Source organism: Oncorhynchus clarkii, chromosome 26 (genome assembly GCF_045791955.1).
Source record: "Oncorhynchus clarkii lewisi isolate Uvic-CL-2024 chromosome 26, UVic_Ocla_1.0, whole genome shotgun sequence".
Taxonomy (NCBI): domain Eukaryota; kingdom Metazoa; phylum Chordata; class Actinopteri; order Salmoniformes; family Salmonidae; genus Oncorhynchus; species Oncorhynchus clarkii.
In genome coordinates, this window is record NC_092172.1 from 42679730 (window position 1) to 42707330 (window position 27601).

Below are 27601 nucleotides of genomic sequence, written 5' to 3' on the forward strand. Positions count from 1 at the left end.
AATGTGGAGGCTATATACAGGGTATTACGGTACAGAGTCAATGTGGTACCGGTACCGAGTCAATGTGGATGCTATATACAGGGGCTACCGGTACCGAGTCAATGTGGTACCGGTACCGAGTCAATGTGGATGCTATATACAGGGGCTACCGGTACCGAGTCAATGTGGTACCGGTACCGAGTCAATGTGGATGCTATATACAGGGGCTACCGGTACCGAGTCAATGTGGAGGCTATATACAGGGGGTACCGGTACAGAGTCAATGTGGATGCTATATACAGGGGCTACCAGTACAGAGTCAATGTGGATGCTATATACAGGGGCTACCGGTACCGAGTCAATGTGGATGCTATATACAGGGGTTACCGGTACCGAGTCAATGTGGATGCTATATACAGGGGGGTACCGGTACCGAGTCAATGTGGATGCTATATACAGGGGCTACCGGTACCGAGTCAATGTGGATGCTATATACAGGGGCTACCGGTACCGAGTCAACGTGGATGCTATATACAGGGGTTACCGGTACCGAGTCAATGTGGATGCTTTATACAGGGGCTACCGGTACCGAGTCAATGTGGATGCTATATACAGGGGCTACCGGTACCGAGTCAATGTGGATGCTATATACAGGGGCTACCGGTACCGAGTCAATGTGGATGCTATATACAGGGGCTACCGGTACCGAGTCAATGTGGATGCTATATACAGGGGCTACCAGTACAGAGTCAATGTGGAGGCTATATACAGGGGCTACCGGTACCGAGTCAATGTGGATGCTATATACAGGGGCTACCGGTACCGAGTCAATGTGGATGCTATATACAGGGGCTACTGGTACCGAGTCAATGTGGTACCGGTACCGAGTCAATGTGGATGCTATATACAGGGGCTACCGGTACCGAGTCAATGTGTTACCGGTACCGAGTCAATGTGGTACCGGTACCGAGTCAATGTGGAGGCTATTTACAGGGGCTACCGGTACCGAGTCAATGTGGAGGCTATATGCAGGGGCTACCGGTACCGAATCAATGTGTAGGCTATTTACCAATGGAGGGCGGTGGGGGAAACCAACGGAGGGCGGTGGGGGAAACCAACGGAGGGCGGTGGGGGAAACCAACGGAGGGCGGTGGGGGAAACCAACGGAGGGCGGTGGGGGAAACCAACGGAGGGCGGTGGGGGAAACCAATGGAGGGCGATGGGGGAAACCAATGGAGGGCGGTGGGGGAAACCAATGGAGGGCGGTGGGGGAGTTAATGGAGGGCGGTGGGGGAGTCCATGTAAATCGTCCGATTGGCGATGAACTTAGTAGAGTACCTGCACAGAGACACAGTATCTCTATGTGTGAAAAAGGTACAAAGCAAATTCAAACAAATGTAAGTTTTGTTCTACAAGTAGAGAAACAGATGAATTCTGAACTAAAGTGAATGAACCGGACAGCTGTGTTTGTTTGCGTGTGTTTCCCAGATTGCTGAAACATGGTGATGAGTGTTTTGAGCCTGACGCCTGCCCCTGCCTCTGGAAGGGGAAAGAGTACTATCCAGGAGATAGAGTCACCTCCCCCTGTCATCAATGGTACGTTTAGAAACAACTCATACACAGACTTTTCCAGAGATGAAACTCTTCTTGAACCAAACAGGATATGTATCAAACGCAACACGTTTTAGGAGAGAGTGGAACCTAATTATCTACAGTCATAAATTAGTGAATGGTTTTCAGATCATTTCCTGTATGACACCGAGAGGTTTTGTTTCTTCCCAACACCCCTCTATATTCAACCCCTTATAAGATCGATCATATATACAGCTTTCATTTGCCATGACATTTCAAGAATCTGAGTCACTGACAAATTTGTTGACTCAGCAACCTGGTAAAACCTGCCAATGTGTGGCCGAATTGAAGACAAACTTTCGAGCAGCTAACAATTTTCCAGGATCATTCCTGAGCTTTAGGTGATGAGTCTTGTATAGATTGTACCGACGGTGAGACTGTTCACCTGATATCCATAACCCTCTACTATCTATCATAGAAAATCACCTCCCAGCTCTGGTTTACAGAGAGTCCTTGTATGAGGTCCGTTCATTCAACAGTCTCTCTGTCCCTGCCGAGTGAAACAGTGATCCCAGTCTGTCTCCTTTCTTCTCCGCCATCCATTTCTTCTTCTAGCAGTTAGCAAGAGGAGAGGAGAGATAGGGATCTGTATAATAGCACTATGAACGCTGGTGATTCAACATTTGGCAGTTGACGAGATCCCTACTTTTCGGACAGACGATAATCGCTGGGGGGCATCCCGAACAAAAGGCGGCCATTAGTTATGACAGAATGTGCTTACATTAAGTGGTAGCAGTTTGCTGGCAGGTTGGTACTGAATCGTGATGGTTGACGCTGTGTGTCTCTTTCAGTGTCTGCCAGCATGGAACATTCCAGTGTGTGTTCCGTCCGTGTCCGTCCATGTGCACAGCCTATGGGGACCGCCACTACAGGACCTTTGATGGTCTACTGTTTGACTACGTTGGAGTGTGTAAAGTCTACCTAGTAAAGGTATGATATTTGACTACGTTAGAGTGTGTAAAGTCTACCTAGTAAAGGTATAATATTTGACTACGTTAGAGTGTGTAAAGTCTACCTAGTAAAGGTATGATATTTGACTACGTTAGAGTGTGTAAAGTCTACCTAGTAAAGGTATGATATTTGACTACGTTGGAGTCTGTAAAGTCTACCTAGTAAAGGTATGATATTTGACTACGTTGGAGTCTGTAAAGTCTACCTAGTAAAGGTATGATATTTGACTACGTTAGAGTGTGTAAAGTCTACCTAGTAAAGGTATGATATTTGACTACGTTGGAGTGTGTAAAGTCTACCTAGTAAAGGTATGATATTTGACTACGTTAGAGTGTGTAAAGTCTACCTAGTAAAGGTATAATATTTGACTACGTTAGAGTGTGTAAAGTCTACCTAGTAAAGGTATGATATTTGACTACGTTGGAGTGTGTAAAGTCTACCTAGTAAAGGTATGATATTTGACTACGTTAGAGTGTGTAAAGTCTACCTAGTAAAGGTATGATATTTGACTACGTTGGAGTGTGTAAAGTCTACCTAGTAAAGGTATGATATTTGACTACGTTAGAGTGTGTAAAGTCTACCTAGTAAAGGTATGATATTTGACTACATTAGAGTGTGTAAAGTCTACCTAGTAAAGGTATGATATTTGACTACGTTAGAGTGTGTAAAGTCTACCTAGTAAAGGTATGATATTTGACTACGTTGGAGTGTGTAAAGTCTACCTAGTAAAGGTATGATATTTGACTACGTTAGAGTGTGTAAAGTCTACCTAGTAAAGGTATGATATTTGACTACGTTAGAGTGTGTAAAGTCTACCTAGTAAAGGTATGATATTTGACTACGTTAGAGTGTGTAAAGTCTACCTAGTAAAGGTATGATATTTGACTACGTTAGAGTGTGTAAAGTCTATCTAGTAAAGGTGTGATATTTGACTACGTTAGAGTGTGTAAAGTCTACCTAGGAAAAGGTACCAGAGTCACATTTCCAGTACTCAAGTTCATATATGTTTCCTCGTTATTTGATAATAAAATGGGTTGACTAAATGTAATGCAAGAAATCTGTGAAAGTTAGATATCCGTGTATGGATGAAGGGATTGATGAATAGACTGGCTTAGGGTTTAAATACTCAATATACACGTTTCGTAGTTTTCAGTAGCATAGTTCTGTCCTGGGTTAGCTTGCTATTTTCATGTTGTTTTTCCCATCCCACCTTCAGAGCAGTGCTGATCTGATGATGAGTGTGACGGCTGAGAACGTGGACTGTTACGACAGCGGCGTCATCTGCAGGAAATCTCTACTCATCAACATTGGTAGATCTTTCATTGCGTTCGACGACGACAGTGGCAAACCAGTAAGTGCATGCTCCTGCTCCTGCTCCTGCTCCTGTTCCTGCTCCTGCTCCTGCTCCTGTTCCTGTTCCTGCTCCTGCTCCTGCTCCTGCTCCTGCTCCTGCTCCTGCTCCTGCTCCTGCTCCTGCTCCTGCTCCTGCTCCTGCTCCTGCCCCTGCTCCTGCTCCTGCTCCTGCTCCTTCTCCTGCTCCTGCTCCTGCTCCTGCTCCTGCTCCTGCTCCTGCTCATGCTCATGCTCATGCTCCTGCTCATAATCCTGCTCCTGCTCCTGCTCCTGCTCCTGCTCCTGCTCCTGCTCCTGCTCATGCTCATGCTCATGCTCATGCTCATGCTCCTGCTCCTGCTCCTGAACCTTACCAGGTAGCTTGCCGCTGGTGGTCCTACCAAGTCTGGCCACCGCTGGGATGCCTCCCAGTTTCCACTAGCGGCTCGTTACTTGTTTGCTTACTTGCTTTCAATAGGGTTAATGTAACCTACAGTGTTATAAGAATTGTTTGATGAAAACATTACAGAGAGAAACTACCCTTAAAACCCCTTAACCCCTGACCCCTCAGACCCAATGAATATCACATTACTAGTGTCACACCTTACCAATTATGGCACAAATATCACCTATTTTAGACTACCTTATTCATGATCCCTGCCCTCTTCCCTGTCCTCCAGCTTGTCCTTTTCCCTGTCCTCCATCTTCACCTCTTCCCTGTCCTCTTCCCTGTCCTCCATCTTGTCCTCTTCCCTGTCCTCTGTCTTGTCCTCTTCCCCGTTTTCCTCCCTGTCCTCTTCCCTGTCCTCGTCCTTGACCTCTGCCTTGTCCTCTTTCCTGTCATCTTCCCTGTCCTCTTCTCCCTCCTCTAACTTGTCCTCTTCCCTGTTCTCTTCTCTGTCCTCTCCCCTGTCCTCTGTCTTGCCCTCTGTCCTTAATGAACAATAAACCATGAAGAAATTAGGTTAAAAAATCACATGGGGGCACTACCCCCGACCCCCCTGGCTCACCTCAACCTGTTCATCCGTATTGATCTAATTCCTGTCCATTGTCCTGTTTCCTGTCCTCCACCCTGTGTAGAACCCGTCCAGTGTGATCGACTGGAGGCAGGAGGTGTTCATATGGAGCGCTGGGCTCTTCACCGTGGTCCACGTTCCCGAGGAGGACCTGACCGTGCTCTGGGATCGCAAGACCACGGTCCACATCCAGGCTGGACCACGCTGGCAGGTCAGGCACCATGGGTTGTTAGTGTTCCACATACCCTACCCTAGAATAACATGGGCCCTGTCATTGCAAAGCAGCTGCTGTCTCCTATAGCAGTCTTTCTCAACCCAGTCCTATGGATCCTCCAATCCGTCACACCTTATTCAACAAATCAACTAATCACCAAGCCCTTGATTAGCACCATCAGGTCACCAAGCCCTTGATTAGCACCATCAGGTCACCAACCTCTTGATTAGTACCATCAGGTCACCAACCCCTTGATTAGCACCATCAGGTCACCAACATCTTGATTAGCACCATCAGGTCACCAAGCCCTTGATTAGCACCATCAGGTCACCAACGTCTTGATTAGCACCATCAGATCACCAACGTCTTGATTAGCACCATCAGGTCACCAACCTCTTGATTAGCACCATCAGGTCACCAACCTCTTGATTAGCACCATCAGGTCACCAACCTCTTGATTAGCACCATCAGGTCACCAACCCCTTGATTAGCACCATCAGGTCACCAACATATTGATTAGCACCATCAGGTCACCAAGCCCTTGATTAGCACCATCAGGTCACCAAGCCCTTGATTAGCACCATCAGGTCACCAAGCCCTTGATTAGCACCATCAGGTAACCAACCCCTTGATTAGCACCATCAGGTCACCAAGCCCTTGATTAGCACCATTAGGTCACCAACGTCTTGATTAGCACCATCAGGTCACCAACGTCTTGATTAGCACCATCTGGTCACCAACCTCTTGATTAGCACTATCAGGTCACCAACCCCTTGATCAGCACCATCAGGTCACCAACATCTTGATTTAGCACCATCAGGTCACCAACATCTTGATTAGCACCATCAGGTCACCAAGCCCTTCCTTATTACTATACAGAGCTGTGATTGGTGTCATATTCATGTGAGTACTGTGTTCAGGGCAAGCTGAGCGGTCTGTGATCGGTGTCATATTCATGTGAGTTCTGTGTTCAGGGCAAGCTGAGCGGTCTGTGTGGGAACTTTGACCTGAGGACGGTCAATGAGATGAGGACACCAGAGAACATAGACTCTGCCACGCCTCAGGATTTTGGCAACAGCTGGACGGCAGCTGAGGCAAGTTTCAAAAACCCCCCCACGGTCTATTCTCAGTGGATAGTGTGTGTGTATTAGTCTGTGTGTGTGTGTGTGCGTGTGCGTGTGTTCATACATGATACAGGTGTCTGTTGTCCGTCTTCTAACGTTAGTTATGTGCGTGTGTCCAGTGTGTTAACAGCCCAGACATCAGACACCCTTGCAGTCTGAACCCCCTGAGGGAGCCGTTCTCCAAGAGGCAGTGTGGAGTCCTGCTCAGCGAGGTCTTCCTGGTCTGCCACCCGGTGGTGAGTATGGAGTATGACAGCCAGCAGCTCAACCAATGGAGGGAAGGTTGTGTTGCGAGTGTGTGAGAGTGGGTATGCATACGCATGTGGATATCTGTTTCTGGATATGTGTGTGTGTGTTTACGTCTGTGTGTGTGTGTGTGTGTGTGTGTGTCTGTCTGTGTGTGTGTGTGTGTGTGTGTGTGTGTGTGTGTGTGTGTGTGTGTGTGTGTGTGTGTGTGTGTGTGTGTGTGTGTGTGTGTGTGTGTGTGTGTGTGTTTACGTCTGTGTGTGTGTGTATGTGTGTGCAGAAGAGCATGTGTGTGTCTATACTGTGACATGCAGTTTCTCCCACTGCTGTTTCAGCTGTCTGTGTTGATGAGTACTAGGGGTGTGGTGTGTGAGGGGGGGCGAGTTGGTTCTGGTTATTTGAGTCACCTCCCAAAGGCCGTTTGACTCACTGTAAAGCACAGACATTAATCAGGATCTTACTGTCTTACTGTAGGCTGTCTCACAGATCTCTGTGTGGGTTGATGTTACTGTGGCTGTTAGTATTACTGGGGCTTCTCTCAAGCCTGACATACACATTACATTACATAGCCCACTACCCTCTGTCAGCTGGTCTGCTGTCCTAACTCTTCTCCACATTACATAACCCCCTATCCTCTGTCAGGTGGTCTGCTGTCCTATCTCTTCTCCACATTACATTACATAACCCCTATCCTCTATCAGCTGGTCTGCTGTCCTATCTCTTCTCCACATTACATAACCCCCTATCCTCTACATAACCCCTATCCTCTATCAGCTGGTCTGCTGTCCTATCTCTTCTCCACATTACATAACCCCTACCCTCTGTCAGCTGGTCTGCTGTCCTATCTCTTCTCCACATTACATAACCCCTATCCTCTACATAACCCCTACCCTCTGTCAGCTGGTCTGCTGTCCTATCTCTTCTCCACATTACATAACCCCTATCCTCTACATAACCCCCTATCCTCTGTCAGCTGGTCTGCTGTCCTATCTCTTCTCCACATTACATAACCCCTGTCCTCTTTCAGGGGGTCTGCTGTCCTATATCTTCTCCACATTACATAACCCCTATCCTCTACATAACCCATATCCTCTGTCAGCTGGTCTGCTGTCCTATCTCTTCCCAACATTACATAACCCCCTATCATCTGTCAGCTGGTCTGCTGTCCTATCTCTTCTCCACATTACATAACTCCCTATCCTCTACAAAACCCCTATCCTCTACATAACCCCTATCCTCTGTCAGCTGGTCTGCTGTCCTAGCTCTTCTCAACATTACATAACCCCCTATCCTCTGTCAGCTGGTCTGCTGTCTTAACTCTTCTCCACATTACATAACCCCCTATCCTCTGTCAGTTGGTCTGCTGTCCTATCTCTTCTCCACATTACATAACCCCCTATCCTCTGTCAGCTGGTCTGCAGTCCTATCTCTTCTCCACATTACATAACCCCCTATCCTCTATCAGCTGGTCTGCTGTCCTATCTCTTCTCCACATTACATAACCCCCTATCCTCTGTCAGCTGGTCTGCTGTCCTATCTCTTCTCCACATTACATAACCCCCTATCCTCTATCAGCTGGTCTGCTGTCCTATCTCTTCTCCACATTACATAACCCCCTATCCTCTATCAGCTGGTCTTCTGTCCTATCTCTTCTCCACATTACATAACCCCCTATCCTCTACATAACCCCTATCGTCTATCAGCTGGTCTGCTGTCCTATCTCTTCTCCACATTACATAACCCCCTATCCTCTATCAGCTGGTCTGCTGTCCTATCTCTTCTCCACATAACATAACCCCCTATCCTCTATCAGCTGGTCTGCTGTCCTATCTCTTCTCCACATTACATAACCCCCTATCCTCTACATAACCCCTATCCTCTATCAGCTTGTCTGCTGTCCTATCTCTTCTCCACATTACATAACCCCTACCCTCTGTCAGCTGGTCTGCTGTCCTATCTCTTCTCCACAATACATAATCCCTATCCTCTACATAACCCCTGTCCTCTTTCAGGGGGTCTGCTGTCCTATCTCTTCTCCACATTACATAACCCCTATCCTCTACATAACCCCTACCCTCTGTCAGCTGGTCTGCTGTCCTATCTCTTCTCCACATTACATAACCCCTATCCTCTACATAACCCCCTATCCTCTGTCAGCTGGTCTGCTGTCCTATCTCTTCTCCACATTACATAACTCCCTATCCTCTACATAACCCCTATCCTCTACATAACCCCTATCCTCTGTCAGCTGGTCTGCTGTCCTAGCTCTTCTCAACATTACATAACCCCCTATCCTCTGTCAGCTGGTCTGCTGTCTTAACTCTTCTCCACATTACATAACCCCCTATCCTCTGTCAGTTGGTCTGCTGTCCTATCTCTTCTCCACATTACATAACCCCCTATCCTCTGTCAGCTGGTCTGCAGTCCTATCTCTTCTCCACATTACATAACCCCCTATCCTCTATCAGCTGGTCTGCTGTCCTATCTCTTCTCCACATTACATAACCCCCTATCCTCTGTCAGCTGGTCTGCTGTCCTATCTCTTCTCCACATTACATAACCCCCTATCCTCTATCAGCTGGTCTGCTGTCCTATCTCTTCTCCACATTACATAACCCCCTATCCTCTATCAGCTGGTCTTCTGTCCTATCTCTTCTCCACATTACATAACCCCCTATCCTCTACATAACCCCTATCGTCTATCAGCTGGTCTGCTGTCCTATCTCTTCTCCACATTACATAACCCCCTATCCTCTATCAGCTGGTCTGCTGTCCTATCTCTTCTCCACATTACATAACCCCCTATCCTCTATCAGCTGGTCTGCTGTCCTATCTCTTCTCCACATTACATAACCCCCTATCCTCTACATAACCCCTATCCTCTATCAGCTTGTCTGCTGTCCTATCTCTTCTCCACATTACATAACCCCTACCCTCTGTCAGCTGGTCTGCTGTCCTATCTCTTCTCCACAATACATAATCCCTATCCTCTACATAACCCCTGTCCTCTTTCAGGGGGTCTGCTGTCCTATCTCTTCTCCACATTACATAACCCCTATCCTCTACATAACCCCTACCCTCTGTCAGCTGGTCTGCTGTCCTATCTCTTCTCCACATTACATAACCCCTATCCTCTACATAACCCCCTATCCTCTGTCAGCTGGTCTGCTGTCCTATCTCTTCTCCACATTACATAACCCCTGTCCTGTTTCAGGGGGTCTGCTGTCCTATCTCTTCTCCACATTACATAACCCCTATCCTCTACATAACCCCTATCCTCTGTCAGCTGGTCTGCTGTCCTATCTCTTCCCAACATTACATAACCCCCTATCCTCTGTCAGCTGGTCTGCAGTCCTATCTCTTCTCCACATTACATAACCCCCTATCCTCAATCAGCTGGTCTGCTGTCCTATCTCTTCTCCACATTACATAATCCCCTATCCTCTGTCAGCTGGTCTGCTGTCCTATCTCTTCTCCACATTACATAACCCCCTATCCTCTATCAGCTGGTCTGCTGTCCTATCTCTTCTCCACATTACATAACCCCCTATCCTCTATCAGCTGGTCTGCTGTCCTATCTCTTCTCCACATTACATAACCCCCTATCCTCTACATAACCCCTATCGTCTATCAGCTCATCTGCTGTCCTATCTCTTCTCCACATTACATAACCCCCTATCCTCTATCAGCTGGTCTGCTGTCCTATCTCTTCTCCACAGTACATAACCCCTATCCTCTATCAGCTGGTCTGCTGTCCTATCTCTTCTCCACATTACATAACCCCCTATCCTCTATCAGCTGGACTGCTGTCCTATCTCTTCTCCACATTACATAACCCCCTATCCTCTATCAGCTGGTCTGCTGTCCTATCTCTTCTCCACATTACATAACCCCCTATCCTCTGTCAGCTGGTCTGCTGTCCTATCTCTTCTCCACATTACATAACCCCCTATCCTCTACATAACCCCTATCCTCTACATAACCCCTACCCTCTGTCAGCTGGTCTGCTGTCCTATCTCTTATCCACATTACATAACCCCTATCCTCTACATAACCCCATATCCTCTGTCAGCTGGTCTGCTGTCCTATCTCTTCGCCACATTACATAACCCCTGTCCTCTTTCAGGGGGTCTGCTGTCCTATATCTTCTCCACATTACATAACCCCTATCCTCTACATAACCCCTATCATCTGTCAGCTGGTCTGCTGTCCTATCTCTTCCCAACATTACATAACCCCCTATCATCTGTCAGCTGATCTGCTGTCCTATCTCTTCTCCACATTACATAACCCCCTATCCTCTGTCAGCTGGTCTGCAGTCCTATCTCTTCTCCACATTACATAACCCCCTATCCTCAATCAGCTGGTCTGCTGTCCTCTCTCTTCTCCACATTACATAACCCCCTATCCTCTGTCAGCTGGTCTGCTGTCCTATCTCTTCTCCACATTACATAACCCCCTATCCTCTATCAGCTGGTCTGCTGTCCTATCTCTTCTCCACATTACATAACCCCCTATCCTCTATCAGCTGGTCTGCTGTCCTATCTCTTCTCCACATTACATAACCCCCTATCCTCTACATAACCCCTATCCTCTATCAGCTTGTCTGCTGTCCTATCTCTTCTCCACATTACATAACCCCTACCCTCTGTCAGCTGGTCTGCTGTCCTATCTCTTCTCCACAATACATAATCCCTATCCTCTACATAACCCCTGTCCTCTTTCAGGGGGTCTGCTGTCCTATCTCTTCTCCACATTACATAACCCCTATCCTCTACATAACCCCTACCCTCTGTCAGCTGGTCTGCTGTCCTATCTCTTCTCCACATTACATAACCCCTATCCTCTACATAACCCCCTATCCTCTGTCAGCTGGTCTGCTGTCCTATCTCTTCTCCACATTACATAACCCCTGTCCTCTTTCAGGGGGTCTGCTGTCCTATATCTTCTCCACATTACATAACCCCTATCCTCTACATAACCCCTATCCTCTGTCAGCTGGTCTGCTGTCCTATCTCTTCCCAACATTACATAACCCCCTATCATCTGTCAGCTGGTCTGCTGTCCTATCTCTTCTCCACATTACATAACCCCCTATCCTCAATCAGCTGGTCTGCTGTCCTATCTCTTCTCCACATTACATAACCCCCTATCCTCTGTCAGCTGGTCTGCTGTCCTATCTCTTCTCCACATTACATAACCCCCTATCCTCTATCAGCTGGTCTGCTGTCCTATCTCTTCTCCACATTACATAACCCCCTATCCTCTATCAGCTGGTCTGCTGTCCTATCTCTTCTCCACATTACATAACCCCCTATCCTCTACATAACCCCTATCGTCTATCAGCTGGTCTGCTGTCCTATCTCTTCTCCACATTACATAACCCCCTATCCTCTATCAGCTGGTCTGCTGTCCTATCTCTTCTCCACATTACATAACCCCCTATCCTCTATCAGCTGGACTGCTGTCCTATCTCTTCTCCACATTACATAACCCCCTATCCTCTATCAGCTGGTCTGCTGTCCTATCTCTTCTCCACATTACATAACCCCCTATCCTCTGTCAGCTGGTCTGCTGTCCTATCTCTTCTCCACATTACATAACCCCCTATCCTCTACATAACCCCTATCCTCTACATAACCTCCACCCTCTGTCAGCTGGTCTGCTGCCCTATCTCTTATCCACATTACATAACCCCTGTCCTCTTTCAGGGGGTCTGCTGTCCTATATCTTCTCCACATTACATAACCCCTATCCTCTACATAACCCCTATCATCTGTCAGCTGGTCTGCTGTCCTATCTCTTCCCAACATTACATAACCCCCTATCATCTGTCAGCTGGTCTGCTGTCCTATCTCTTCTCCACATTACATAACCCCCTATCCTCTGTCAGCTGGTCTGCAGTCCTATCTCTTCTCCACATTACATAACCCCCTATCCTCAATCAGCTGGTCTGCTGTCCTATCTCTTCTCCACATTACATAACCCCCTATCCTCTGTCAGCTGGTCTGCTGTCCTATCTCTTCTCCACATTACATAACCCCCTATCCTCTATCAGCTGGTCTGCTGTCCTATCTCTTCTCCACATTACATAACCCCCTATCCTCTATCAGCTGGTCTGCTGTCATATCTCTTCTCCACATTACATAACCCCCTATCCTCTACATAACCCCTATCGTCTATCAGCTGGTCTGCTGTCCTATCTCTTCTCCACATTACATAACCCCCTATCCTCTATCAGCTGGTCTGCTGTCCTATCTCTTCTCCACATTACATAACCCCCTATCCTCTATCAGCTGGACTGCTGTCCTATCTCTTCTCCACATTACATAACCCCCTATCCTCTATCAGCTGGTCTGCTGACCTATCTCTTCTCCACATTACATAACCCCCTATCCTCTGTCAGCTGGTCTGCTGTCCTATCTCTTCTCCACATTACATAACTCCCTATCCTCTACATAACCCCTATCCTCTACATAACCCCTATCCTCTGTCAGCTGGTCTGCTGTCCTAGCTCTTCTCAACATTACATAACCCCCTATCCTCTGTCAGCTGGTCTGCTGTCTTAACTCTTCTCCACATTACATAACCCCCTATCCTCTGTCAGTTGGTCTGCTGTCCTATCTCTTCTCCACATTACATAACCCCCTATCCTCTGTCAGCTGGTCTGCAGTCCTATCTCTTCTCCACATTACATAACCCCCTATCCTCTATCAGCTGGTCTGCTGTCCTATCTCTTCTCCACATTACATAACCCCCTATCCTCTGTCAGCTGGTCTGCTGTCCTATCTCTTCTCCACATTACATAACCCCCTATCCTCTATCAGCTGGTCTGCTGTCCTATCTCTTCTCCACATTACATAACCCCCTATCCTCTATCAGCTGGTCTTCTGTCCTATCTCTTCTCCACATTACATAACCCCCTATCCTCTACATAACCCCTATCGTCTATCAGCTGGTCTGCTGTCCTATCTCTTCTCCACATTACATAACCCCCTATCCTCTATCAGCTGGTCTGCTGTCCTATCTCTTCTCCACATTACATAACCCCCTATCCTCTATCAGCTGGTCTGCTGTCCTATCTCTTCTCCACATTACATAACCCCCTATCCTCTACATAACCCCTATCCTCTATCAGCTTGTCTGCTGTCCTATCTCTTCTCCACATTACATAACCCCTACCCTCTGTCAGCTGGTCTGCTGTCCTATCTCTTCTCCACAATACATAATCCCTATCCTCTACATAACCCCTGTCCTCTTTCAGGGGGTCTGCTGTCCTATCTCTTCTCCACATTACATAACCCCTATCCTCTACATAACCCCTACCCTCTGTCAGCTGGTCTGCTGTCCTATCTCTTCTCCACATTACATAACCCCTATCCTCTACATAACCCCCTATCCTCTGTCAGCTGGTCTGCTGTCCTATCTCTTCTCCACATTACATAACCCCTGTCCTGTTTCAGGGGGTCTGCTGTCCTATCTCTTCTCCACATTACATAACCCCTATCCTCTACATAACCCCTATCCTCTGTCAGCTGGTCTGCTGTCCTATCTCTTCCCAACATTACATAACCCCCTATCATCTGTCAGCTGGTCTGCTGTCCTATCTCTTCTCCACATTACATAACCCCCTATCCTCTGTCAGCTGGTCTGCAGTCCTATCTCTTCTCCACATTACATAACCCCCTATCCTCAATCAGCTGGTCTGCTGTCCTATCTCTTCTCCACATTACATAATCCCCTATCCTCTGTCAGCTGGTCTGCTGTCCTATCTCTTCTCCACATTACATAACCCCCTATCCTCTATCAGCTGGTCTGCTGTCCTATCTCTTCTCCACATTACATAACCCCCTATCCTCTATCAGCTGGTCTGCTGTCCTATCTCTTCTCCACATTACATAACCCCCTATCCTCTACATAACCCCTATCGTCTATCAGCTCATCTGCTGTCCTATCTCTTCTCCACATTACATAACCCCCTATCCTCTATCAGCTGGTCTGCTGTCCTATCTCTTCTCCACATTACATAACCCCTATCCTCTATCAGCTGGTCTGCTGTCCTATCTCTTCTCCACATTACATAACCCCCTATCCTCTATCAGCTGGACTGCTGTCCTATCTCTTCTCCACATTACATAACCCCCTATCCTCTATCAGCTGGTCTGCTGTCCTATCTCTTCTCCACATTACATAACCCCCTATCCTCTGTCAGCTGGTCTGCTGTCCTATCTCTTCTCCACATTACATAACCCCCTATCCTCTACATAACCCCTATCCTCTACATAACCCCTACCCTCTGTCAGCTGGTCTGCTGTCCTATCTCTTATCCACATTACATAACCCCTATCCTCTACATAACCCCCTATCCTCTGTCAGCTGGTCTGCTGTCCTATCTCTTCTCCACATTACATAACCCCTGTCCTCTTTCAGGGGGTCTGCTGTCCTATATCTTCTCCACATTACATAACCCCTATCCTCTACATAACCCCTATCATCTGTCAGCTGGTCTGCTGTCCTATCTCTTCCCAACATTACATAACCCCCTATCATCTGTCAGCTGGTCTGCTGTCCTATCTCTTCTCCACATTACATAACCCCCTATCCTCTGTCAGCTGGTCTGCAGTCCTATCTCTTCTCCACATTACATAACCCCCTATCCTCAATCAGCTGGTCTGCTGTCCTATCTCTTCTCCACATTACATAACCCCCTATCCTCTGTCAGCTGGTCTGCTGTCCTATCTCTTCTCCACATTACATAACCCCCTATCCTCTATCAGCTGGTCTGCTGTCCTATCTCTTCTCCACATTACATAACCCCCTATCCTCTATCAGCTGGTCTGCTGTCCTATCTCTTCTCCACATTACATAACCCCCTATCCTCTACATAACCCCTATCCTCTATCAGCTTGTCTGCTGTCCTATCTCTTCTCCACATTACATAACCCCTACCCTCTGTCAGCTGGTCTGCTGTCCTATCTCTTCTCCACAATACATAATCCCTATCCTCTACATAACCCCTGTCCTCTTTCAGGGGGTCTGCTGTCCTATCTCTTCTCCACATTACATAACCCCTATCCTCTACATAACCCCTACCCTCTGTCAGCTGGTCTGCTGTCCTATCTCTTCTCCACATTACATAACCCCTATCCTCTACATAACCCCCTATCCTCTGTCAGCTGGTCTGCTGTCCTATCTCTTCTCCACATTACATAACCCCTGTCCTCTTTCAGGGGGTCTGCTGTCCTATATCTTCTCCACATTACATAACCCCTATCCTCTACATAACCCCTATCCTCTGTCAGCTGGTCTGCTGTCCTATCTCTTCCCAACATTACATAACCCCCTATCATCTGTCAGCTGGTCTGCTGTCCTATCTCTTCTCCACATTACATAACCCCCTATCCTCAATCAGCTGGTCTGCTGTCCTATCTCTTCTCCACATTACATAACCCCCTATCCTCTGTCAGCTGGTCTGCTGTCCTATCTCTTCTCCACATTACATAACCCCCTATCCTCTATCAGCTGGTCTGCTGTCCTATCTCTTCTCCACATTACATAACCCCCTATCCTCTATCAGCTGGTCTGCTGTCCTATCTCTTCTCCACATTACATAACCCCCTATCCTCTACATAACCCCTATCGTCTATCAGCTGGTCTGCTGTCCTATCTCTTCTCCACATTACATAACCCCCTATCCTCTATCAGCTGGTCTGCTGTCCTATCTCTTCTCCACATTACATAACCCCCTATCCTCTATCAGCTGGACTGCTGTCCTATCTCTTCTCCACATTACATAACCCCCTATCCTCTATCAGCTGGTCTGCTGTCCTATCTCTTCTCCACATTACATAACCCCCTATCCTCTGTCAGCTGGTCTGCTGTCCTATCTCTTCTCCACATTACATAACCCCCTATCCTCTACATAACCCCTATCCTCTACATAACCTCCACCCTCTGTCAGCTGGTCTGCTGCCCTATCTCTTATCCACATTACATAACCCCTGTCCTCTTTCAGGGGGTCTGCTGTCCTATATCTTCTCCACATTACATAACCCCTATCCTCTACATAACCCCTATCATCTGTCAGCTGGTCTGCTGTCCTATCTCTTCCCAACATTACATAACCCCCTATCATCTGTCAGCTGGTCTGCTGTCCTATCTCTTCTCCACATTACATAACCCCCTATCCTCTGTCAGCTGGTCTGCAGTCCTATCTCTTCTCCACATTACATAACCCCCTATCCTCAATCAGCTGGTCTGCTGTCCTATCTCTTCTCCACATTACATAACCCCCTATCCTCTGTCAGCTGGTCTGCTGTCCTATCTCTTCTCCACATTACATAACCCCCTATCCTCTATCAGCTGGTCTGCTGTCCTATCTCTTCTCCACATTACATAACCCCCTATCCTCTATCAGCTGGTCTGCTGTCATATCTCTTCTCCACATTACATAACCCCCTATCCTCTACATAACCCCTATCGTCTATCAGCTGGTCTGCTGTCCTATCTCTTCTCCACATTACATAACCCCCTATCCTCTATCAGCTGGTCTGCTGTCCTATCTCTTCTCCACATTACATAACCCCCTATCCTCTATCAGCTGGACTGCTGTCCTATCTCTTCTCCACATTACATAACCCCCTATCCTCTATCAGCTGGTCTGCTGACCTATCTCTTCTCCACATTACATAACCCCCTATCCTCTGTCAGCTGGTCTGCTGTCCTATCTCTTCTCCACATTACATAACCCCTATCCTCTATCAGCTGGTCTGCTGTCCTATCTATTCTCCACATATTTACCTTCTTACTAAAGTTGGAATTCTAATCACTGTTGTTATTCTGTCATTAAAATTACTTTTGAGATGATCTTGAGTCAAATCAATAACTCATCAGATAATTGTTGTTGTATCAGGCTGTGTGTTGTATCAGGCTGTGTGTTGTATCAGGCTGTGTGTTGTATCAGGCTGTGTGTTGTATCAGGCTGTGTTATATCAGGCTGTTTGTTATATCAGGTTGTGTTATATCAGGCTGTGTGTTGTATCAGGCTGTGTGTTGTATCAGGCTGTGTGTTGTATCAGGCTGTGTGTTGTATCAGGCTGTGTGTTATATCAGGCTGTGTGTTGTATCAGGCTGTGTGTTGTATCAGGCTGTGTGTTGTATCAGGCTGTGTTATATCAGGCTGTTTGTTGTATCAGGATGTGTTATATCAGGCTGTTTGTTGTATCAGGCTGTGTGTTGTATCAGGCTGTTTGTTGTATCAGGCTGTGTTATATCAGGCTGTTTGTTGTATCAGGCTGTGTGTTGTATCAGGCTGTGTTGTATCAGGCTGTGTGTTGTATCAGGCTGTGTGTTGTATCAGGCTGTGTTGTATCAGGCTGTGTGTTGTATCAGGCTGTGTGTTGTATCAGGCTGTGTGTTGTATCAGGCTGTGTTATATCAGGCTGTTTGTTATATCAGGCTGTTTGTTATATCAGGCTGTTTGTTGTATCAGGCTGTGTTATATCAGGCTGTTTGTTGTATCAGGCTGTGTGTTGTATCAGGCTGTTTGTTGTATCAGGCTGTGTTATATCAGGCTGTTTGTTGTATCAGGCTGTGTGTTGTATCAGGCTGTGTTGTATCAGGCTGTGTGTTGTATCAGGCTGTGTGTTGTATCAGGCTGTGTTGTATCAGGCTGTGTGTTGTATCAGGCTGTGTGTTGTATCAGGCTGTGTGTTGTATCAGGCTGTGTTATATCAGGCTGTTTGTTATATCAGGCTGTTTGTTATATCAGGCTGTGTTATATCAGGCTGTGTGTTGTATCAGGCTGTGTGTTGTATCAGGCTGTGTGTTGTATCAGGCTGTGTGTTATATCAGGCTGTGTGTTGTATCAGGCTATGTGTTGTATCAGGCTGTGTGTTGTATCAGGCTGTGTTATATCAGGCTGTTTGTTGTATCAGGATGTGTTATATCAGGCTGTTTGTTGTATCAGGCTGTGTGTTGTATCAGGCTGTTTGTTGTATCAGGCTGTATGTTGTATCAGGCTGTGTTGTATCAGGCTGTGTGTTGTATCAGGCTGTGTGTTGTATCAGGCTGTGTGTTGTATCAGGCTGTTTGTTTTATCAGGCTGTGTTATATCAGGCTGTGTGTTGTATCAGGCTGTGTGTTGTATCAGGCTGTTTGTTGTATCAGGCTGTTTGTTATATCAGGCTGTTCGTTATATCAGGCTGTGTGTTGTATCAGGCTGTGTGTTGTATCAGGCGGTGTGTTGTATCAGGCGGTGTGTTGTATCAGGCTGTGTTATATCAGGCTGTTTGTTGTATCAGGCTGTGTGTTGTATCAGGCTGTGTGTTGTATCAGGCTGTGTGTTGTATCAGGCTGTTTGTTGTATCAGGCTGTGTGTTGTTTCAGGCTGTTTGTATCAGACTGTGTTATATCAGGCTGTTTGTTTATCAGGCTGTGTGTTGTATCAGGCTGTTTGTTATATCAGGCTGTTAGTTATATCAGTCTGTGTGTTGTATCAGGCTGTGTGTTGTACAAGGCTGTTTGTTATATCAGGCTGTTAGTTATATCAGGCTGTGTGTTTTATCACGCTGTGTTATATCATGCTGTTTGTTATATCAGGCTGTTTGTTATATCAGGCTGTTAGTTATATCAGTCTGTGTGTTGTATCAGGCTGTGTGTTGTATCAGGTTTTGTGTTGTATCCGGCTGTTAGTTATATCAGGCTATTAGTTATATCAGGCTGTGTGTTTTATCAGGCTGTGTTATATCATGCTGTTTGTTATATCAGGCTGTTAGTTATATCAGTCTGTGTGTTGTATCAGGCTGTGTGTTGTATCAGGCTGTGTGTTGTATCAGGCTGTGTGTTGTATCAGGCTGTGTTATATCAGGCTGTTTGTTATATCAGGCTGTGTGTTGTATCAGGCTGTGTGTTGTATCAGGCTGTGTGTTGTATCAGGCTGTGTTATATCAGGCTGTTTGTTGTGTCAGGATGTGTTATATCAGGCTGTGTGTTGTATCAGGCTGTGTGTTATATCAGGCTGTGTGTTGTATCAGGCTGTGTGTTGTATCAGGCTGTGTGTTGTATCAGGCTGTGTGTTTTATCAGGCTGTGTGTTGTATCAGGCTGTGTTATATCAGGCTGTTTGTTGTATCAGGCTGTGTATTGTATCAGGCAGTTTGTTATATCAGGCTGTTCGTTATATCAGGCTGTGTGTTGTATCAGGCTGTGTGTTGTATCAGGCTGTGTGTTATATCAGGCTGTGTGTTGTATCAGGCTGTTTGTTGTATCAGGCTGTGTGTTGTATCACGCTGTGTTATATCAGGCTGTTTGTTGTATCAGGCTGTTTGTTGTATCAGGCTGTGTGTTGTATCAGATTGTGTGTTGTATCAGGATGTGTGTTGTATCAGGCTGTGTGTTATATCAGGCTGTTTGTTGTATCAGGCTGTGTGTTGTATCAGGCTGTTTGTTGTATCAGGCTGTGTTATATCAGGCTGTTTGTTGTATCAGGCTGTGTGTTGTATCAGGCTGTGTTGTATCAGGCTGTGTGTTGTATCAGGCTGTGTGTTGTATCAGGCTGTGTTTTGTATCAGGCTGTGTGTTGTATCAGGCTGTTTGTTTTATCAGGCTGTGTTATATCAGGCTGTGTGTTGTATCAGGCTGTGTGTTGTATCAGGCTGTTTGTTGTATCAGGCTGTTTGTTATATCAGGCTGTTCGTTATATCAGGCTGTGTGTTGTATCAGGCTGTGTGTTGTATCAGGCTGTGTGTTGTATCAGGCGGTGTGTTGTATCAGGCTGTGTTATATCAGGCTGTTTGTTGTATCAGGCTGTGTGTTGTATCAGGCTGTGTGTTGTATCAGGCTGTGTGTTGTATCAGGCTGTTTGTTGTATCAGGCTGTGTGTTGTTTCAGGCTGTTTGTATCAGACTGTGTTATATCAGGCTGTTTGTTTATCAGGCTGTGTGTTGTATCAGGCTGTTTGTTATATCAGGCTGTTAGTTATATCAGTCTGTGTGTTGTATCAGGCTGTGTGTTGTACAAGGCTGTTTGTTGTATCCGGCTGTTAGTTATATCAGGCTGTTAGTTATATCAGGCTGTGTGTTTTATCACGCTGTGTTATATCATGCTGTTTGTTATATCAGGCTGTTTGTTATATCAGGCTGTTAGTTATATCAGTCTGTGTGTTGTATCAGGCTGTGTGTTGTATCAGGCTGTGTGTTGTATCCGGCTGTTAGTTATATCAGGCTGTTAGTTATATCAGGCTGTGTGTTTTATCAGGCTGTGTTATATCATGCTGTTTGTTATATCAGGCTGTTAGTTATATCAGTCTGTGTGTTGTATCAGGCTGTGTGTTGTATCAGGCTGTGTGTTGTATCCGGCTGTTAGTTATATCAGGCTGTTAGTTATATCAGGCTGTGTGTTTTATCAGGCTGTGTTATATCATGCTGTTTGTTATATCAGGCTGTTCGTTATTTCAGGCTGTGTGTTGTATCAGGCTGTGTGTTGTATCAGGCTGTTTGTTTTATCAGGCTGTGTTATATCAGGCTGTGTGTTTTATCAGGCTGTGTATTGTATCAGGCTGTTTGTTATATCAGGCTGTTTGTTATATCAGGCTGTTCGTTATATCAGGCTGTGTGTTGTATCAGGCTGTGTGTTGTATCAGGCTGTGTGTTGTATCAGGCTGTTTGTTGTATCAGGCTGTGTGTTGTATCAGGCTGTGTTATATCAGGCTGTTTGTTGTATCAGACTGTTTGTTGTATCAGGCTGTGTGTTGTATCAGGCTGTGTTATATCAGGCTGTTTGTTGTATCAGGCTGTTTGTTGTATCAGGCGTGTTTGGTATCAGATTGTGTGTTGTAACAGGATGTGTGTTGTATCAGGCTGTGTGTTGTTTCAGGCTGTTTGTATCAGGCTGTTAGTTATATCAGGCTGTGTGTTGTATCAGGCTGTGTGTTGTATCAGGCTGTGTGTTGTATCCGGCTGTTAGTTATATCAGGCTGTTAGTTATATCAGGCTGTGTGTTGTATCAGGCTGTGTGTTGTATCAGGCTGTTTGTTTTATCAGGCTGTGTGTTGCATCAGGCTGTGTGTTGTATCAGGCTGTGTGTTGTATCAGGCTGTGTGTTGTATCAGGCTGTGTGTTGTATCAGGCTGTGTGTTGTATCAGGCTGTGTTATATCAGGCTGTTTGTTGTATCAGGATGTGTTATATCAGGCTGTTTGTTGTATCAGGCTGTGTGTTGTATCAGCCTGTTTGTTGTATCAGGCTGTGTTATATCAGGCTGTTTGTTGTATCAGGCTGTGTGTTGTATCAGGCTGTGTTATATCAGGCTGTTTGTTGTATCAGGCTGTTTGTTTTATCAGGCTGTGTATTGTATCAGGCTGTTTGTTATATCAGGCTGTTTGTTATATCAGGCTGTTCGTTATATCAGGCTGTGTGTTGTATCAGGCTGTGTGTTGTTTCAGGCTGTTTGTATCAGGCTGTTAGTTATATCAGGCTGTTTGTTGTATCAGGCTGTGTGTTGTATCAGGCTGTGTGTTGTATCCGGCTGTTAGTTATATCAGGCTGTTAGTTATATCAAGCTGTGTGTTTTATCAGGCTGTTTTATATCATGCTGTGTGTTGTATCAGGCTGTGTGTTGTATCAGGCTGTTTGTTTTATCAGGCTGTGTGTTGTATCAGGCTGTGTGTTGTATCAGGCTGTGTGTTGTATCAGGCTGTGTGTTGTATCAGGCTGTTTGTTGTATCAGGCTGTGTTATATCAGGCTGTTTGTTGTATCAGGCTGTGTGTTGTATCAGGCTGTGTTATATCAGGCTGTTTGTTGTATCAGGCTGTTTGTTGTATCAGGCTGTGTGTTGTATCAGGCTGTGTGTTGTATCAGGCTGTGTGTTGTATCAGGATGTGTGTTGTATCAGGCTGTGTGTTGTTTCAGGCTGTTTGTATCAGGCTGTGTTATATCAGGCTGTGTGTTGTATCAGGCTGTGTGTTGTATCAGGCTGTGTGTTGTATCCGGCTGTTAGTTATGTCAGGCTGTTAGTTATATCAGGCTGTGTGTTGTATCAGGCTGTTAGTTATATCAGGCTGTTAGTTATACAGGCTGTGTGTTGTATCAGGCTGTGTGTTGTATCAGGCTGTGTGTTGTATCAGGCTGTGTGTTGTATCAGGCTGTGTGTTGTATCAGGCTGTTTGTTATATCAGGCTGTGTGTTGTATCAGGCTGTGTTATATCAGGCTGTTTGTTGTATCAGGCTGTGCATTGTATCAGGCTGTTTGTTATATCAGGCTGTTAGTTATATCAGTCTGTGTGTTGTATCAGGCTGTGTGTTGTATAAGGCTGTGTGTTGTATCCGGCTGTTAGTTATATCAGGCTGTTAGTTATATCAGGCTGTGTGTTTTATCAGGCTGTGTTATATCAGGCTGTTTGTTTTATCAGGCTGTGTATTGTATCAGGCTGTTTGTTATATCAGGCTGTTTGTTATATCAGGCTGTTCGTTATATCAGGCTGTGTGTTGTGTCAGGCTGTGTGTTGTATCAGGCTGTGTGTTATATCAGGCTGTGTGTTGTATCAGGCTGTGTTATATCAGGCTGTTTGTTGTATCAGGCTGTTTGTTGTATCAGGCTGTGTGTTGTATCAGATTGTGTGTTGTATCAGGATGTGTGTTGTATCAGGCTGTGTGTTGTTTCAGGCTGTTTGTATCAGGCTGTTAGTTATATCAGGCTGTGTGTTGTATCAGGCTGTGTGTTGTATCAGGCTGTGTGTTGTATCCGGCTGTTAGTTATATCAGGCTGTTTGTTTTATCAGGCTGTGTATTGTATCAGGCTGTTTGTTATATCAGGCTGTTTGTTATATCAGGCTGTTCGTTATATCAGGCTGTGTGTTGTATCAGGCTGTGTGTTGTATCAGGCTGTGTGTTATATCAGGCTGTGTGTTGTATCAGGCTGTGTTATATCAGGCTGTTTGTTATATCAGGCTGTTCGTTATATCAGGCTGTGTGTTGTATCAGGCTGTGTGTTGTATCAGGCTGTGTGTTATATCAGGCTGTGTGTTGTATCAGGCTGTGTTATATCAGGCTGTTTGTTATATCAGGCTGTTAGTTATATCAGTCTGTGTGTTGTATCAGGCTGTGTGTTGTATAAGGCTGTGTGTTGTATCCGGCTGTTAGTTATATCAGGCTGTTAGTTATATCAGGCTGTGTGTTTTATCAGGCTGTGTTATATCAGGCTGTTTGTTTTATCAGGCTGTGTATTGTATCAGGCTGTTAGTTATATCAGGCTGTGTGTTGTATCAGGCTGTGTGTTGTATCAGGCTGTGTGTTGTATCCGGCTGTTCGTTATATCAGGCTGTGTGTTGTATCAGGCTGTGTGTTGTATCAGGCTGTTTGTTTTATCAGGCTGTTTGTTATATCAGGCTGTTCGTTATATCAGGCTGTGTGTTTTATCAGGCTGTGTGTTGTATCAGGCTGTTTGTTTTATCAGGCTGTATGTTGCATCAGGCTGTATGTTGTATCAGGCTGTGTGTTGTATCAGGCTGTTAGTTATATCAGGCTGTGTGTTGTATCAGGCTGTGTGTTGTATCAGGCTGTGTGTTGTATCCGGCTGTTAGTTATATCAGGCTGTTAGTTATATCAGGCTGTGTGTTTTATCAGGCTGTGTTATATCATGCTGTGTTTACCAGGCTGTGTGTTGTATCAGGCTGTTTGTTTTATCAGGCTGTGTGTTGTATCAGGCTGTGTGTTGTATCAGGCTGTGTGTTGTATCAGGCTGTGTGTTGTATCAGGCTGTGTGTTGTATCAGGCTGTTTGTTGTATCAGGCTGTGTTATATCAGGCTGTTTGTTGTATCAGGCTGTGTGTTGTATCAGGCTGTGTTATATCAGGCTTTTTGTTGTATCAGGCTGTTTGTTGTATCAGGCTGTGTGTTGTATCAGGCTGTGTGTTGTATCAGGCTGTGTGTTGTATCAGGATGTGTGTTGTATCAGGCTGTGTGTTGTTTCAGGCTGTTTGTATCAGGCTGTGTTATATCAGGCTGTGTGTTGTATCAGGCTGTGTGTTGTATCAGGCTGTGTGTTGTATCAGGCTGTGTGTTGTATCAGGCTGTGTGTTGTATCAGGCTGTTTGTTTTATCAGGCTGTGTGTTGTATCAGGCTGTGTTATATCAGGCTGTTTGTTGTATCAGGCTGTGTATTGTATCAGGCAGTTTGTTATATCAGGCTGTTCGTTATATCAGGCTGTGTGTTGTATCAGGCTGTGTGTTGTATCAGGCTGTGTGTTATATCAGGCTGTGTGTTGTATCAGGCTGTGTGTTGTATCAGGCTGTGTGTTGTATCAGGCTGTGTGTTTTATCAGGCTGTGTGTTGTATCAGGCTGTGTTATATCAGGCTGTTTGTTGTATCAGGCTGTGTATTGTATCAGGCAGTTTGTTATATCAGGCTGTTCGTTATATCAGGCTGTGTGTTGTATCAGGCTGTGTGTTGTATCAGGCTGTGTGTTATATCAGGCTGTGTGTTGTATCAGGCTGTTTGTTGTATCAGGCTGTGTGTTGTATCACGCTGTGTTATATCAGGCTGTTTGTTGTATCAGGCTGTTTGTTGTATCAGGCTGTGTGTTGTATCAGATTGTGTGTTGTATCAGGATGTGTGTTGTATCAGGCTGTGTGTTGTTTCAGGCTGTTTGTATCAGGCTGTTAGTTATATCAGGCTGTGTGTTGTATCAGGCTGTGTGTTGTATCAGGCTGTGTGTTGTATCCGGCTGTTAGTTATATCAGGCTGTTAGTTATATCAGGCCTTGTGTTTTATCAGGCTGTGTTATATCATGCTGTGTGTTGTATCAGGCTGTGTGTTGTATCAGGCTGTTTGTTTTATCAGGCTGTGTGTTGTATCAGGCTGTGTGTTGTATCAGGCTGTGTGTTGTATCAGGCTGTGTGTTGTATCAGGCTGTTTGTTATATCAGGCTGTGTGTTTTATCAGGCTGTGTTATATCAGGCTGTGTGTTGTATCAGGCTGTGTGTTGTATCAGGCTGTGTGTTGTATCAGGCTGTGTGTTGTATCAGGCTGTGTGTTGTATCAGGCTGTGTGTTGTATCAGGCTGTGTGTTGTATCAGGCTGTGTGTTGTATCAGGATGTGTGTTGTATCAGGCTGTGTGTTGTTTCAGGCTGTTTGTATCAGGCTGTGTTATATCAGGCTGTGTGTTGTATCAGGCTGTGTGTTGTATGAGGCTGTGTGTTGTATCCGGCTGTTAGTTATATCAGGCTGTTAGTTATATCAGGCTGTGTGTTGTATCAGGCTGTTAGTTATATCAGGCTGTTAGTTATACAGGCTGTTTGTATCAGGCTGTGTTATATCAGGCTGTGTGTTGTATCAGGCTGTGTGTTGTATCAGGCTGTGTGTTGTATCCGGCTGTTAGTTATATCAGGCTGTTAGTTATATCAGGCTGTGTGTTGTATCAGGCTGTTAGTTATATCAGGCTGTTAGTTATACAGGCTGTGTGTTGTATCAGGCTGTGTGTTGTATCAGGCTGTGTGTTGTATCAGGCTGTGTGTTGTATCAGGCTGTGTGTTGTATTAGGCTGTTTGTTATATTAGGCTGTTTGTTATATCAGGCTGTTCGTTATATCAGGCTGTGTGTTGTATCAGGCTGTGTTATATCAGGCTGTGTGTTGTATCAGGCTGTGTGTTGTATCAGGCTGTGTGTTATATCAGGCTGTTTGTTGTATCAGGCTGTGTATTGTATCAGGCTGTTTGTTATATTAGGCTGTTTGTTATATCAGGCTGTTCGTTATATCAGGCTGTGTGTTATATCAGAATGTGTGTTGTATCAGGCTGAGTGTTATATCAGGCTGTGTGTTGTATCAGGCTGTTTGTTGTATCAGGCTGTGTGTTGTATCAGGCTGTGTTATATCAGGCTGTTTGTTGTATCAGGCTGTTTGTTGTATCAGGCTGTGTGTTGTATCAGATTGTGTGTTGTATCAGGATGTGTGTTGTATCAGGCTGTGTGTTGTTTCAGGCTGTTTGTATCAGGCTGTTAGTTATATCAGGCTGTTTGTTGTATCAGGCTGTGTGTTGTATCAGGCTGTGTGTTGTATCCGGCTGTTAGTTATATCAGGCTGTTAGTTATATCAAGCTGTGTGTTTTATCAGGCTGTTTTATATCATGCTGTGTGTTGTATCAGGCTGTGCGTTGTATCAGGCTGTTTGTTTTATCAGGCTGTGTGTTGTATCAGGCTGTGTGTTGTATCAGGCTGTGTGTTGTATCAGGCTGTGTGTTGTATCAGGCTGTGTGTTGTATCAGGCTGTTTGTTGTATCAGGCTGTGTTATATCAGGCTGTTTGTTGTATCAGGCTGTGTGTTGTATCAGGCTGTGTTATATCAGGCTGTTTGTTGTATCAGGCTGTTTGTTGTATCAGGCTGTGTGTTGTATCAGGCTGTGTGTTGTATCAGGCTGTGTGTTGTATCAGGATGTGTGTTGTATCAGGATGTGTGTTGTATCAGGCTGTGTGTTGTTTCAGGCTGTTTGTATCAGGCTGTGTTATATCAGGCTGTGTGTTGTATCAGGGTGTGTGTTGTATCAGGCTGTGTGTTGTATCCGGCTGTTAGTTATATCAGGCTGTTAGTTATATCAGGCTGTGTGTTGTATCAGGCTGTTAGTTATATCAGGCTGTTAGTTATACAGGCTGTGTGTTGTATCAGGCTGTGTGTTGTATCAGGCTGTGTGTTGTATCAGGCTGTTTGTTATATCAGGCTGTGTGTTGTATCAGGCTGTTTGTTATTTCAGGCTGTTTGTTATATCAGGCTGTTTGTTATATCAGGCTGTGTGTTGTATCAGGCTGTGTGTTGTATCAGGCTGTGTGTTGTATCAGGCTGTGTGTTGTATCAGGCATTGTGTTGTATCAGGCTGTTTGTTGTATCAGGCTGTGTGTTGTATCAGGCTGTTTGTTGTATCAGGCTGTTTTATATCCGGCTGTTTGTTTTATCAGGCTGTTAGTTATATCAGGCTGTGTGTTGTATCAGGCTGTGTGTTGTATCCGGCTGTTAGTTATATCAGGCTGTTAGTTATATCAGGCTGTTAGTTATATCAGGCTGTGTGTTGTATCAGGCTGTGTGTTGTATCAGGCTGTGTGTTGTATCAGGCTGTGTGTTA

The 27601-nt window shown here is 45.5% G+C and overlaps 1 protein-coding gene across 1 annotated transcript in view; it reads left to right on the forward strand.

Annotated features, from left to right (window-relative positions):
- The window catches only part of LOC139384623 (otogelin-like), a 135203-nt gene that overhangs the window by 53005 nt on the left and 54597 nt on the right, over window positions 1-27601 (forward strand). Inside the window, exons 22-27 of the mRNA XM_071129441.1 lie at window positions 1468-1575; window positions 2403-2541; window positions 3779-3913; window positions 4975-5121; window positions 6099-6218; window positions 6368-6484. Of these exons, the coding sequence (XP_070985542.1) occupies window positions 1468-1575; window positions 2403-2541; window positions 3779-3913; window positions 4975-5121; window positions 6099-6218; window positions 6368-6484 (766 nt within the window). The remainder of the gene's footprint in view (window positions 1-1467; window positions 1576-2402; window positions 2542-3778; window positions 3914-4974; window positions 5122-6098; window positions 6219-6367; window positions 6485-27601) is intronic.